This window comes from Meles meles, chromosome 11 (genome assembly GCF_922984935.1).
Source record: "Meles meles chromosome 11, mMelMel3.1 paternal haplotype, whole genome shotgun sequence".
NCBI lineage: Eukaryota > Metazoa > Chordata > Mammalia > Carnivora > Mustelidae > Meles > Meles meles.
This window is the reverse complement of record NC_060076.1, coordinates 51,970,924-51,984,089: the sequence shown is the minus strand read 5'-3', so window position 1 is coordinate 51,984,089 and position 13,166 is coordinate 51,970,924. Positions and strand designations below refer to the sequence as shown.

Below are 13,166 nucleotides of genomic sequence, written 5' to 3'. Positions count from 1 at the left end.
TGCCCGAAGTGCCTTTGGTTGTGATTCTATCAGGGTTTCCATGCCAGTGGGATCCTGGGCACAGTCCTAGGCTAATGTACAGCCTCAACTCTAATAATGAACCTGAGGAAACCCGGTATCCGAGCATCAGGAAAATCTCCTTCACCGGGTGTTAGCAAAACTACTTCTTCCATGAAAACTGGAATTGCTTTCTAGGCATCTCCTTTTGTCAAAACAAAAGCAAAAAAGAAATTGAAGTGCTGTCTTTGTGGCATAAAACTAATTCTCAGAAGCCCATTATGTGCTGGGGAAGTGATTAAGCCTTTTTAATGGACGCAATATTTCTGTTCTTCATGAGTCTGTTTACGATCAGAATCTCAGTTGAGCAGTGATTTTGAAAATGAGAGTGTAAGTGAAACTTAGCATAAGGCTTAACTCACACTGCAAGAATTAACAGTTTCATACTTTTGTCATAGATTCCTAGAATTGAAATATAAAACTAGAATCCTAAAACAAAGAATACCTAATTCAGGGGTTTTCAAAAAGCTTTCTGGGGGGCCTCCCAGCTCCATAGAGGGGCTGCCTCAATGAAGAGAGGATCGGAAAGGTGCACAGGAAATTGGGAAAGAGAGCGTGATGGCGGGTGGGATCTCCCCCCAGAAGAGCTTTGCTTTTTCTGTTAAGTTCCTCATAAGATACTGAGAGAAAGGGAAATTTCAGGGATGAAAGAAAAAATGCCTGTCTGTATCTATCTGTGGGCCAACCTGCCTGTACCAGAGAAGGTGAAGATGTATTTGTCTGTCACTGAGCTGGTTTATGGACCAGTTAGGGCCCGATTCTCGTCCAGCTCTGTCTCCACTGTATCACCTTGCCTACAGTGAAACTATTTGCTCTCTCTGCCTGCAGCTTCCAGAGCTAAACTCAGCATGATCAACACCATGTCAAAAATCCGCGGCCAGGAGAAGGGGCCAGGCTATCCGCAGGCAGAGGCGCTGCTAGCGGAGGCCATGCTCAAGTTCGGGAGAGAGCTGGGAGACGACTGCAACTTTGGTAATGACTGCTTTCCACACTTCAGTTCTTTCATGTGTCCATGGGGATTTCATGCCAGTAAGACAGTCTGCAGGAGATGATTCCAACCTTTTTATATTTTAGTTCCCAGTTTTATGTCTGAGAGACAGAGGCCAAAAGTTTACCTTCAGGATCATTTTGTCATTTTTAGTGTGATTTGTCAGTTTTGTAGACTTTCTTTTTCCCTGATGAGATCCCAGTCTTCATGGTAGCCTATGAACATATCCAGATGCCTGGAAACTGACTGTGCAGTGTGCCAGCATGACTGAGTGTTGAGGCAGAGGGAGCAGTCAGCATGGTGTAACACCCCGCCCCATGAGCTTTCCCTTCAGTCTCTGCTCTTGTGTACATGGTACCTAATTCTACAGCCCCGGGTGAATTCCTTCACCCCTCTCTCCTCCACCCTTAGTCACCATACAGAACTTCTCTTTCACTTCTTCATGATAGTGGTCTCAGCTAATGACTCTCCTTCCTGTTTGAACCCTGCCCTCTGTTCCTGGTATCTCCTTCCACATGCATTGGCCTTAAATGGGTTCCCTACTAGCCCAGTACTGACAAGGGAGGGCAGGGAGCTTCCCCAATGACTTCTTAAAGGACAAACAGAATTTCATGTTCTTCATAATAAGGAATACCATCCCCTTGGTAACGTTGACTCTGTTGTACTATATGAACCGTCTCAGGCAGAAAATACACTGTTCTCTGGAAAGCATTATACAGTTCCTGTATCTTGGCTGTCTTCACAAGACAGGCAGTAGTCCTTGGGTTTTCGCCTGTGGTGGTCCTCTTACTGCATGTACATTTCACCTTTGTCCTTTAACATCCAAGAGAGTCATTCTCCCCTTGCAGGCCCAGCACTTGGTGAGGTGGGGGAGGCCATGAGGGAACTCTCAGAAGTGAAGGACTCTCTGGACATGGAGGTGAAGCAGAACTTCATTGACCCCCTTCAGAACCTTCATGACAAAGATCTAAGAGAAATTCAGGTATCTGCAACTGATCTTTGGGAAGTGTCTGGTTTGAACGTACAAATGTAGGTGCCCGTTTCCCCTCAGAAAACATTTTTTCAAGCTTGTCATGTGTGGTGAGGTTTGGATTACAAAATAACTCATCAAGCTACATTGAGAGAAATCAGAAATGCAATACTTTATTCCACTACTATGACTGTGCCACTTAATACATTCGACTTCTCCGCATTGAGTTTTCAGGTTATCAACCTTTTTTTTTCCTCCAGAGGAATAATATCCTTCCCTGATACTACCCACTTTTACTAATTATGGATTTCTAGGCTGATTTCATCCTCTGAAAGGCTAGCTGTATCAGTTGTTAGCTCAGGTAAATTGTTATACTATCACTGCATAAACACATGTTTCCATATTTTCATAGTGATTATTAGGACTGAGGAAAAAAAATCCTCCTCTTTATAAAACACATAGAACTGTTCCAAAGAAATAAAGTTCAACTGGCTTAACCTCCAGCTAGGTGTGTAATGTTTTCTCACTCATTCCTTCAACAAATATTTGTGAAACCTCTCTGAAATTAACTTCACTGTAACATGGCAATCCACAACTTGAAGTCCCCGAGATCTCTTTATTCTAGACTGAGTCTCCTTCATCCTATCACTTGCTCAAAATTACAGTAGTAAGTGGCAGACTCACTCTTAATCTACAATATTAACCCTGACCCCAATACTCCACCCTACAGTTGACTACAAGTTCACATGTGTTACAAGAATATCCCTTCCAAAGGAACAAACATTTAACTTGGCTCAGGGCATGGATGGGAGACAGGTTGTACAGTGGAAGGGAAAGTCTAGGATATTTTTCTTCCTCTTTTCCTTCTTATTTCTTCACCACTCCCAACTCTCTTTTCATCTCCCTCCCTTTCTTGCCATACACACCCAGGATCAAGGAAATCTAGTGTTTTCTCCCACCCATTAGTAATGAAATACTACATCCCTTAGAATAAGCAAAGGTAATTTTTCACTTTGGGAAACAACTTTCCCACTTTGTTGCTAGAGGGTTGGGCAGAGGTTGGGTAGCCAGACAGTGGGGAGGATGCAAGGAGGGACTGAAGAATGCTGTGGGTCATTAGAACCCATCTAGCATCCCTTCCAAGTTAGACTTTTTCTGCTAAGTTTCATCATCTACCAAATGGGAGACTTAAACTTATCTGTGATTCCCTAAAGCCACATCAGTCAACAAGGATAAGAATTAAGATATAGATTCCTAGGGGCGGTTGGGTAGTGCAGTCTGTTAAGTGTCTGCCTCCACTCAGATCATGATCCCAGGGTCCTGGAACTGAGCCGGGCAACCGGCTTCCTGCTCAGCAGGGAGTCTGCCTCTCCCTCTGCTTGCCACTCCCCCTGCTTGTGCTCTTGCTCTCTCTCTTTCTCTCTCTCTCTGACCAATCAATCAATCTTAAAAAAAGAAGATATAGATTCCTAGATCCTGGCCCTGGATATTTTAATGCAGGTGGTCAGTAATCCATATTTCTGTAAGCAACTTAGGTGATTCTCACAGACTGGTTTCCTCAAAGATAAGCCCTTTCTAGGGTTAGTGTGCTAGGACTGAAAAAGCAAGAATGAGTCTTTCCCACTTCTCTTCAAGGAAATTATTTTTCCTCTACCTTCTCACGAGACACCATTTCTCTTGAAGATGGGATTGTGTGGGTTCTGTGTAGCAGTGTTTTGCACGTGGATGGCCATATGCACACATTCCCAGCTCTTGTCATGGGTTGGAAAGACATATTCCAGCTTGGCTTTGGCACAGCAAGGGGAGAAAATAAAGGGCACGGTAATTCCCCAAGTTTCTTTCTTGCCCTTAATTATTTTTAAAGATGCTTCTCCACAATTAGCCTTTGGAAGCATTTGCCCCACTGATGCAGTTTTCTTTATTCTTCTGGTGACGTGATATTTTAGAACTTAGCCTGTCTTATTTTGGAAGCTAATAGGCATGATGGAGAAGTAAGCTGTAAATAGACCTTTTCCATGAGCCCTTTCAAAACATATTCCTGCCCTTGACTTTTTCAGCATCATCTAAAGAAGTTGGAGGGTCGACGCCTAGACTTTGATTATAAGAAGAAACGACAAGGCAAGATTCCAGATGAAGAACTCCGTCAGGCTCTGGAGAAATTCGATGAATCTAAAGAAATTGCTGAGTCCAGCATGTTCAATCTCTTGGAGATGGATGTGAGTGCTTCTCCTGTGGTTTCTAATTTAATCTTGCCATTGAGGCTCAAGATTATATTAAAAGGTTATATAATTTAAACTGTTCATATCTAAATATACTATGTGGTAAGAACTTTGGTAGATAGATATTTCTTTAAAATAATTTGAAATAATAGTAGATCAAGAAATGGTGAGAGGTTCCCCCCCACATATTTCCATGGTTTAATTTAGTGAGATGTTTGTCTATTCATGATCTTAAGGAATTACCAGTCATGAGAAGATGAAGAATGTTTCTGATGATCCAAGTAAAAGTCTAGTAGCTTGAAATACTTTGTCAAAATACAGGGCAGAATGACTTCAAATTATAAAGGATTTAGCATTGAGGGTTCAGTATAGGTTAAGGTGTCCTGTATTTTGAGGTGAAGGTGATATTTTCTTTCAAAACCTAATTTCAATTGAGATTGATGATTGTAGCATAGATACTGTATTTGGGGCAATGTAGTTTAAAAGCTCCTTTTACATTTCTAGTGCACCAAATTATTATTATTGCTTATTTTTTATTTTAGAGAAGGGGAGAGAGAGACAGAGAAGAGGGGGAAGGAAGAGAGGGAGAAAGAGAATCTTCAGCAGGCTCCGTGCCCAGTGTGGAGCCCAACATGAGGCTCAGTCCCACGATCCTGAGATGGCATGAACCAAAATCAAAAGCTAGATTCTTAACTAACTGAGCCACCCAGACACCACGTGCAGTGTGCTAAATTATTACTCATGACTTTAGAAGTTATATTCTGTTGAATTCTTTCAGTCCTATTGTTACGAGGACTTCTGGCCACCCCTGTAATCAAGCCAGCTAAGCAGGTTTCAAGTTCTTGTTCACGCCCATGTCTGGCCTTATCAGTTGTTGACCAGTTTTTCCCAAGGTGTTTACAGAGCCTCTGTGTGTTGATCACTTCACTGCTTTGCCCTGACTGGTGACAGGGTGGGCAGGTTGAACATATCTGGACTTCCCCACCACTCAGAGACAGTACAAGTTGGTGTTTATGTAGAACAGCTGGTGTCCCATCTACCTACTGAAGAGGAATGCTGTAGGCATGGAGGTGACCTGAAGTACAGTGCTCCTTCCCTGTACCCAGTGCCCCATTCCACTCTCAAAACTCTTGGGACAGCTGCATTTGCTGACTTGGAGGACAATATTCAGCCAGATCCCAACCCAAGACACAAAATGAAGAGTAACTAAGGATGCCTAGAGTGCTGGAGCTGAAATGAACCCGAGATGTCACTTGACCCAACCCCTTTATGTTACAGATGAGGCCAAAAGAGGAATAGGATTTTCCATCCTGCCAAACTGCCTCCATGCTGCCACACGTGAAAAATCAATATTCATATTTTTGTTAACACTAATAGCATGAAAAGCATAGGGAGCAAAGTCTCCTTTGGTCAATGTCTCTTTTCCTATAAGAAATCAATAAAATTAGCCAAATCCTACCTGGAAGTTGGTAGCTAACAATGAGATTGTTCAGTGAGAGGTGTGGGATCTTTCAAAGGATTCCTGATAATGTGGCTTCTCCCCATGGTACTGACGTTTCCAAGCATACAGATGCTTCTTAACCTTACCTGATGTGGAACCTACAGAATCTTCAAGTGCTGGGCTGTGCATCGGGACAGTAGGAGTTGCTTAAGGGTGGTGACCTGGTAACTGAGTCATGGCCCCCATTGGTCTGCAGATCGAACAGGTGAGCCAGCTGTCTGCGCTTGTCCAAGCCCAGCTGGAGTACCACAAGCAGGCCGTCCAGATCCTGCAGCAAGTCACTGTCAGACTGGAAGAAAGGTATCTCACAGTTCCTGAATTTTATATTCTCATTTTCTTCCTCTGAAACGGTGGGTAAAGAAATGGAAATAATAGAATATATCTGAAGAAAAACTTCTGCCAAAATTCCTGCTGATCCTACCTTGTGAATCATTCGTTTCGATTTTCTTGTGTCTCGTGCTTTGTTTTACTTTATTCCATTGAGTCTAATCTTGTGTTGATGAGAGGTCCGTTCTGGGTTGTATGTTGGCTGCCACAGGTGGGAAGCCAGGATGCTCCCAGTGATAATGATGTGAATTGCTGAGCACATATTCTGGGTGGGTGCTGAAGGCATATCATCATTAGTCTTCCCAAAGCCCTGGAGACGATGTGTGATTAGCCTCACCTACAGGTGGAAAGCCCAGGCAGATAAAGTAATTTGCCCCAGGTTGCCCAGTGGTGCAGCATCACGTATTTGAAAGGCTGAGTCTTGTTGCAGCATTTCTCTGAATGGGGAGCAAGTCCTCTGCCATCAGAGAGACAGCTTTCGTATGCCTGTTTCTCCTCCTCAGATGCGCCCCGCGGCTGGGCAGGGCTTATTTTCTTTGTGACTAGATCTCCCTGGACTTGCAGGGCACAGCCTGACAGCTGTAGGCAGACGCCCCATACTGTCCTATGTGTCACTTTGTCCATCTTTCCTCAGTGTACCCTTGTGGGAATGTGTGTCACACTCTGAAGCCTCTCGAAAGATTCAAAACCATGCACTTCAACATACTAAAGAAGCACCGGATGTCTTTGTGACATCCACTGAGCACAAAGAGCCATTTTCCTTTTTTCCTCTGACATATGTTCAAAGTCAGTATCGTTCTATAATCATCATACCTTGAACCCTCCCCTTCTTTGCAAATCTGCTGTACGCTTTGCTTCATGAACACCTGAGGCTGTGGAAAATACTTAGAGGTTTGGGGAAGACATTAATTAGTCATACCTTTCCACTTTGCTCCTGTCTTCCCTCATTTCTTTCCTGTTTCTTAAATCTCAAACCACTCACTGTTCCCAGGGCACACAGTATTTCCTCGCTCCAGGCCTTCTCCAGCTCTTAAACCCTTTCTTCTGGAAAGGACTGTTTATCTGGAAATGACCCTTAGCTATCTTTTCTCCCTCTCCATAAGCCTTCCTGTGGACGGGGAGACTCCTCCCCACTCCCACCCCTGTGTTCCTATAGCATTCTGTGTCTTGCTGTAACAACATCAACATTCACTGTGGTTTCTGGTCCTCAGGGGTTTACATTCAGTCTCCCTTACTGACCGTAAGCTGCTTGAGGGCAGGAACTGTGTCCTGTTCCTCTTTGTGTTCTCAACGCCTACCAGTCTGCACATTTGCAAAGTGAGCGCTGAATAAGTGAAGGAGAGACAGAATGAGATGGTGAGGGCCAGACCACAGAGGGGCATCACGGAAAGCAGAGACAGAAACAGAGAAGGCAGCTATGGGTGGTTTTTTTGTTTGTTTTTGTTTTGTTTTGTTTTTAAATTTTCCTTGCTCCATGTTAGTAGCCTTCCTGGATGTTACTGCTTTTCTTTTTGCTTCTTAATTGGCTCCATAATCTTATCCCCCCCCCCCTTTTTCTTTTTAACACAGAATAAGACAAGCTTCATCTCAGCCTAGAAGGGAATATCAGCCTAAGCCACGAATGAGCCTGGAGTTTACAACTGGAGACAGTACTCAGCCCAACGGGGGCCTCTCCCACACGGGTACACCCAAACCTGCAGGTAAGGAGCTGAGACCTGCAGACCCCATGACACAGGCCATGGCACACCCCACTGACACTGTCCCAGAAATTCTAGGCGCAGCCCATTCTGGCTACACAGGAGCTCTACAGTGATCCATTTCTTGCAGGACGGTTTTGTCAGGTGGAAACTCTTCTAAAGCCCCCCTACTTCCTATTGATTGTTTCTTTCCCTCCTTTTCCCTCTTCTCTCCTCTGGAAAACTTTATTTGTATGTCCCTCTTTCTCTCACCCTCCATCATCAATATGCATTAACCTCCTAAGTAACACATTTGATTTTGACCTTCCTTTGTGGTGTTAGGTAACCCTAACGTGTCAGTTGGGTGCCTGGGGCGCCATCTTTGTTTCCTGTTTTTCCGTCTGCGGTCCAGCACGCATGAGTGCGAAGGCCCCGGCAGGGCATGCCCACAGACACTCACTTATATAACCCACGGACTGCAGCTCCAGCAGCATGTCTAACTGGAAATCTCAAGTCACCGGAGCATGTGGGTGAATGTATTTGTAGGTGAACGTATTTCAAATCTCAGCATTGGCTGGCTTTCCCTCCTTTCTCCACCTTCATCCAACTCATTGTACCCTGGTAACTGAGGTTGGTGTATAGTAAAAGCTGAAATTTATTTTCTATCAGGAATATTCACGAATACCCAATAATATGTTCTTTTAGTTGGCACCCTTGCTCTCCAACCCCCCCCCCCCCCCGAAATACACAGATTAGGTAAAAGCCTGTGCTAGAAACATTCTCAACCTTAACAATTCACTTGGGTGAAGAAGTGGAAACCATCTTACACTGGACATGGGCTTCAAGAAATGCAGTATCTCCTCTTTTCCCTGGAGCCCAGGGCTTGATGTTCTGTAGTAGGAAATGTTTTATGAGGTGCTCTCTGGAGACCATGAAGGGAAAAAGTGAGGTCTGTGGTGACAGTTGGTGCCCTCTGTCCTTTGTGTTTGCCTCCCTGTGGGGAGCCCCCAGGGTCGGTTAAACAGAGCAGTGGCTCTTAGAAGTTCTCTGGCTGCAAGGACTAGTCATGTAAGTCGTGATGAGTTTGCTTCTCCCTATTCAGAAACCAACCACATATTTCACTCTTCTTTTGGAGACTTGTTCATTTTCTGCTTTTATTAAGTGAAAAGGCAGATGACATTGTTTCCCTTTAAAGTCATCTAGGTGAAAAGAAAAGTCATCTAGGTGACGAGAGCAGTATGCACATGTCTGAGTTTACGTGCCCGTGTGGATGCATGTGATATTAAATATAGATGGTCATTTAAAGTAGATCACTTTTAAGATATGGTTCCATTCTTCATTATTTTACTCAAGGTAGAGTATGTTACTTTTTGTATGCCAGAACTCCCATGTACTCACCCTTATATATGCGACGGTTTACCCAAAGTCAGTTATATAATTTTTACCTAGTCTCACTTAATAGCCACAATAGTAGTGTGGAGTAAGTTCTGTTAGTTCTAATGCTAGACAAGGGAATTGAAAGGGAAGTGCCTCGTACAAGGTCACTCAGAGTATGAACTTGAACCCAGGGTCTTACATTGTTTTGTTCTCACCATGTTACAGCCGTTTTCCAGAGACTGGAGTCTTTACCTTTAAAAAATTAGAACTGCACTGTTATTCTGACATTGTCAAGCATTGTCCATGTAATGAACTCAACTCTTTCACATGTACAGAGATTTTAAAATGCCAACATGCAAAGGATCTGGCCATATTCCATTAACCTAAATCTCATTAAAACTCCTTAAGTCACTGGGTCTCCCATCTCTGGACATTGTCAGGAAGGCAAACCTCGGTGGACCGTGTTGCATGTGTCACAGGCATAGATGAGGCCATTTTTCATACTGGAAATGGAAGCAGGCATCCAGCAACTTCCAGGGATATGAGAAAACTTTTGAAGACTGGTGAAGGGCATTTGCCATGCTGCGGACTGGGGACTAGCCGCAGGAGGAAGCTTCAGCAGGGAAGAGGAGTGAGGGGGGAAACAAGGGGAATAGCAGGCCAGGCAGGTGAAGCAGGCGGTAGAAATGTGAGTTAAATACCCCTTGTCTCTGTGTTCTTCTCTCCTGCTTTCACTTCCAGGTGCCCCAATGGATCAGCCTTGCTGCCGAGCTCTGTACGACTTTGAACCTGAAAATGAAGGGGAGTTGGGTTTTAAAGAGGGTGATATCATCACACTCACTAACCAAATTGATGAGAACTGGTATGAGGGGATGCTTCATGGCCAGTCAGGCTTCTTCCCCATCAACTATGTGGAGATTCTGGTTGCCCTGCCTCATTAGAATGTTAGGCTGGCAGGCTTACCTCCTCTTGACCCAGATAGTTAAGTTTAACCACTGCTTTGGTAATGCTGCTTACAACACATCCCAAATGCAGGCCGCAGTGGTCCAGGTCATCAAGCCCCACCGAGTATCTTTGGTTGACTTGTGTGATCCCACAAGAGTCATGGTGATGGGTGGTATCTTCTGAGGCTGGCAGGCATGGCATGTGCTTTTTAAACACCATCTGAGACCAGCCAGCAGTCACTGAACTGCTGTTTACATGGTTCTCAGGAGGCTGTGGCTTCTTAGAATATGACCATGAGCCACATTACAGTAAAACCATCCTGCAGAAGATATTATCTATCACCCAGGGGCCATCTCGAGGTCTCAGGTTCTCCATTTCAATAGGAGAAAGGTCTTGCTTTCCCATTGTCCCCTCCCAAATATGTGAGTCACAGAATTGTGAAAGAAATCCTCCCTCACCAGCAACTTGTCTTCTGGTCTGAATGAGTTGGTCCCTTGATGCTATTGGTAAGAAAGTGTTGAATGTGAGTTAAAAATCTTTTCTGAAACAGTCACTTTTGTTCCTCCCAATTATGCCTATTTCTGAGGGACAGCCAGTTTTCTTCCCTCCCTGCTAGTAAAGGCAGAGGGGACTCCCGCTGTATTTCTAAGCAAGACAGTTAGCAGTCAGTACACGGTAGGTGGGGCTGAAGAGAAGAGATTCTCCATTATGAGGAAATGGGAAAACATCTGGTTTCCAAGGTTAAATTTCTTGCTGCAGAGAAACCACATATGTATTTAGGCCATTTCTGAAGGTACAGGGAAGAGGGAACAAATATCTTCACTTCAGTTTTATTTGTGAATTACGTGCTTCATGAGTCCATTTGCACAGAGACACAAGGAGAAGAACACAAGAAACCATTTTTCCGCTAGTTCCTAGACGAAGAAACAGTAGCTGTCTTTCCTTTCCGCTTCCACCTTGTATTCTTTGAACATCATTTGTGCAGATTCTGCCCTCAATGAGGACCAAATAAAGATGATGTTTGTGCTTAGCAGTTTAAGATGTATGGCTGCACATACAGAAGTTTTTCCCACCTCAGTCATTACTTTTATATCAGTCCCTTCTATTCCATCTTCATGTCGTGTGTACAGTGCTGTGTGTACGCTTATGAGTGGCTTTGGTTTTTTTGTACCAGTTATGAGGTCCTGTCAGGTGTCCAGAGTTCTATTTATCTAGCTGTACAGACTCCTTCAGAGGTTGAACGTGCTGCTTCGGATGTGCCGCCTGCGGTAGTGGGTCACGTGGAGTGAAAGGCAAATCTTACTGCTTAATGTATAAACCTCTTATCACAGGAAGCATCGCCGTTTCCAATAAATATTGCTGAAGACACAACCGAAGGCTCTGGTCCGTTATTTCGTGTCAGTTTTGGGGGGAGGGGTCTCCTTTCAATCTCCATTACCTTCTGATGCAGCCAAATCAGACCTGGCTCTGAACTCAGATGTCCCCCTCTGGCAGCAAGGCAAGTTTCGTTAGCAAGAAGTCAACTAGCCTGGACATAGGCAACTTCCTGGTAATCCTAGGAAGAAGGTGATTTGGGAGAGAAGATTAGAAAGTGGGGAGAGGTAGTCTTCTAGAAGTTATAAGAGGTACCATCAATGGTGATATCAAAAAGATAGAATGTTCAGAGACATAAACAAAATATGCCATTTCAACCAGTCTTTTGTTGTCTTTCATGCTTAAAGAGAAAGAAATAGGGAAAAATAGACTGACCAAAGCCAAGCATTCTTTTCTCCACACATGCGTGGAGGTGGGGGAGGGGAGCTGTGCCTACAGCATATGTATTTCCTGACCTTCTGAGAAAATAAACATGTTTTTTATATATTGGGTGCCCTTTGTGTTCTTCCATGCTGAGGCTAATAATCCAAATATTCTGATATAACGTGAACAGTTTTAACCTAATATATGAAGTTCTGTATATGAGCTGCTCTAACATGAAAGTAATATTTTTGCCAGCTACGTGAGTTAGGGTATTACAGATCAATTCTTAAAACTAATTTTAAAAAGAAATTACCAGTGATCTCATGAATGGCGAAAATACAGAAAAATCATAGGTAAACTATTAGGATCAATAGTTACAGAGTTAATGAATATAATATCAATATTCAAAAGTTACTTTATTTCTATATACCAGTAACAATCAATTAGAAAAAAAGTGATTTGAAAAAAATCACAAAAATTCAAATCCATACGTATAAGTCTAATAAGAATTATATAAGAAGTGTCCACAGAAAATTATGACACATGTTTGAGGAAAAATGAAGACCTTAATAAGTAAAGAGACTCTCTATATTTATGGATTGGAAAACTCAGCATTGTAAAGATGTTATTTCTCTCTAAATGGATCTATAGATTTAGTACAATTTCAACCAAAATCTCAGGAAGCTTTTCTTGTAATGTGCGAAAATAGGCAAACATAAAATATACAGGGAAATGGAAAGGGATATTTCTTCTTAAAGACTGACAAAGTTGGAAGACTTACTCTTTCTAGACATAAAGTTACAGTGATTGAAATAGTGTGATATTGAAGCCATGATAAGAAAAAAAGATCTGTCCAGAACAGAGAGTCCAGAAAGAGAGATGCAAGCATTCAACCATATTTGAATCACTGCTTTGTTTCTAATGTTACACAGCCAGGTAGGACTGTACCTGTGGAAAAGTCATTTTATAAATTCAAAGGGAAACCAATAGCAAGACCCTGCACCAAATAGAGTAATCTCGTTATGAGTCAACATCAAGTGAAGCAAAAGTACCATGACCATGGTTTCCAAGAAGAACTTAGTTTATTTGAGGGAGTCTTAGAGAACATGAATAAGACACCAGAATCAGTACCCCTGAATTCTGTATTTTTACTGAAGGACGGTAATGGCTTTTTACAGAAGTTTGAATACTGAAATGAGCAGTCAGTTCGGTGGCCCACCACTGGGGAAGTTGAATCCAGCCTAAACACTTGTTCTAAGACTAATCGCAGAATAAACTGTCTGAAGTGGAAATAGAAGCAGAACTAAACTAAACTAAACTGAACTAAACTAAGTGAACTAAACTAGGTAACTAAACTAAGTAAATAAAC

General features: G+C 43.0%; 1 protein-coding gene across 1 annotated transcript in view; it reads left to right on the top strand.

Moving 5' to 3' along the window:
- The window catches only part of SH3GL2 (SH3 domain containing GRB2 like 2, endophilin A1), a 214,245-nt gene extending 202,814 nt beyond the window's left edge, over nucleotides 1-11,431 (top strand). Inside the window, exons 4-9 of the mRNA XM_046023343.1 lie at nucleotides 886-1,029; nucleotides 1,894-2,027; nucleotides 4,073-4,231; nucleotides 5,932-6,035; nucleotides 7,632-7,762; nucleotides 9,857-11,431. Of these exons, the coding sequence (XP_045879299.1) occupies nucleotides 886-1,029; nucleotides 1,894-2,027; nucleotides 4,073-4,231; nucleotides 5,932-6,035; nucleotides 7,632-7,762; nucleotides 9,857-10,056 (872 nt within the window). The 3' untranslated portion in view covers nucleotides 10,057-11,431. The remainder of the gene's footprint in view (nucleotides 1-885; nucleotides 1,030-1,893; nucleotides 2,028-4,072; nucleotides 4,232-5,931; nucleotides 6,036-7,631; nucleotides 7,763-9,856) is intronic.
- The last annotated feature ends 1,735 nt before the right edge of the window (nucleotides 11,432-13,166 follow it).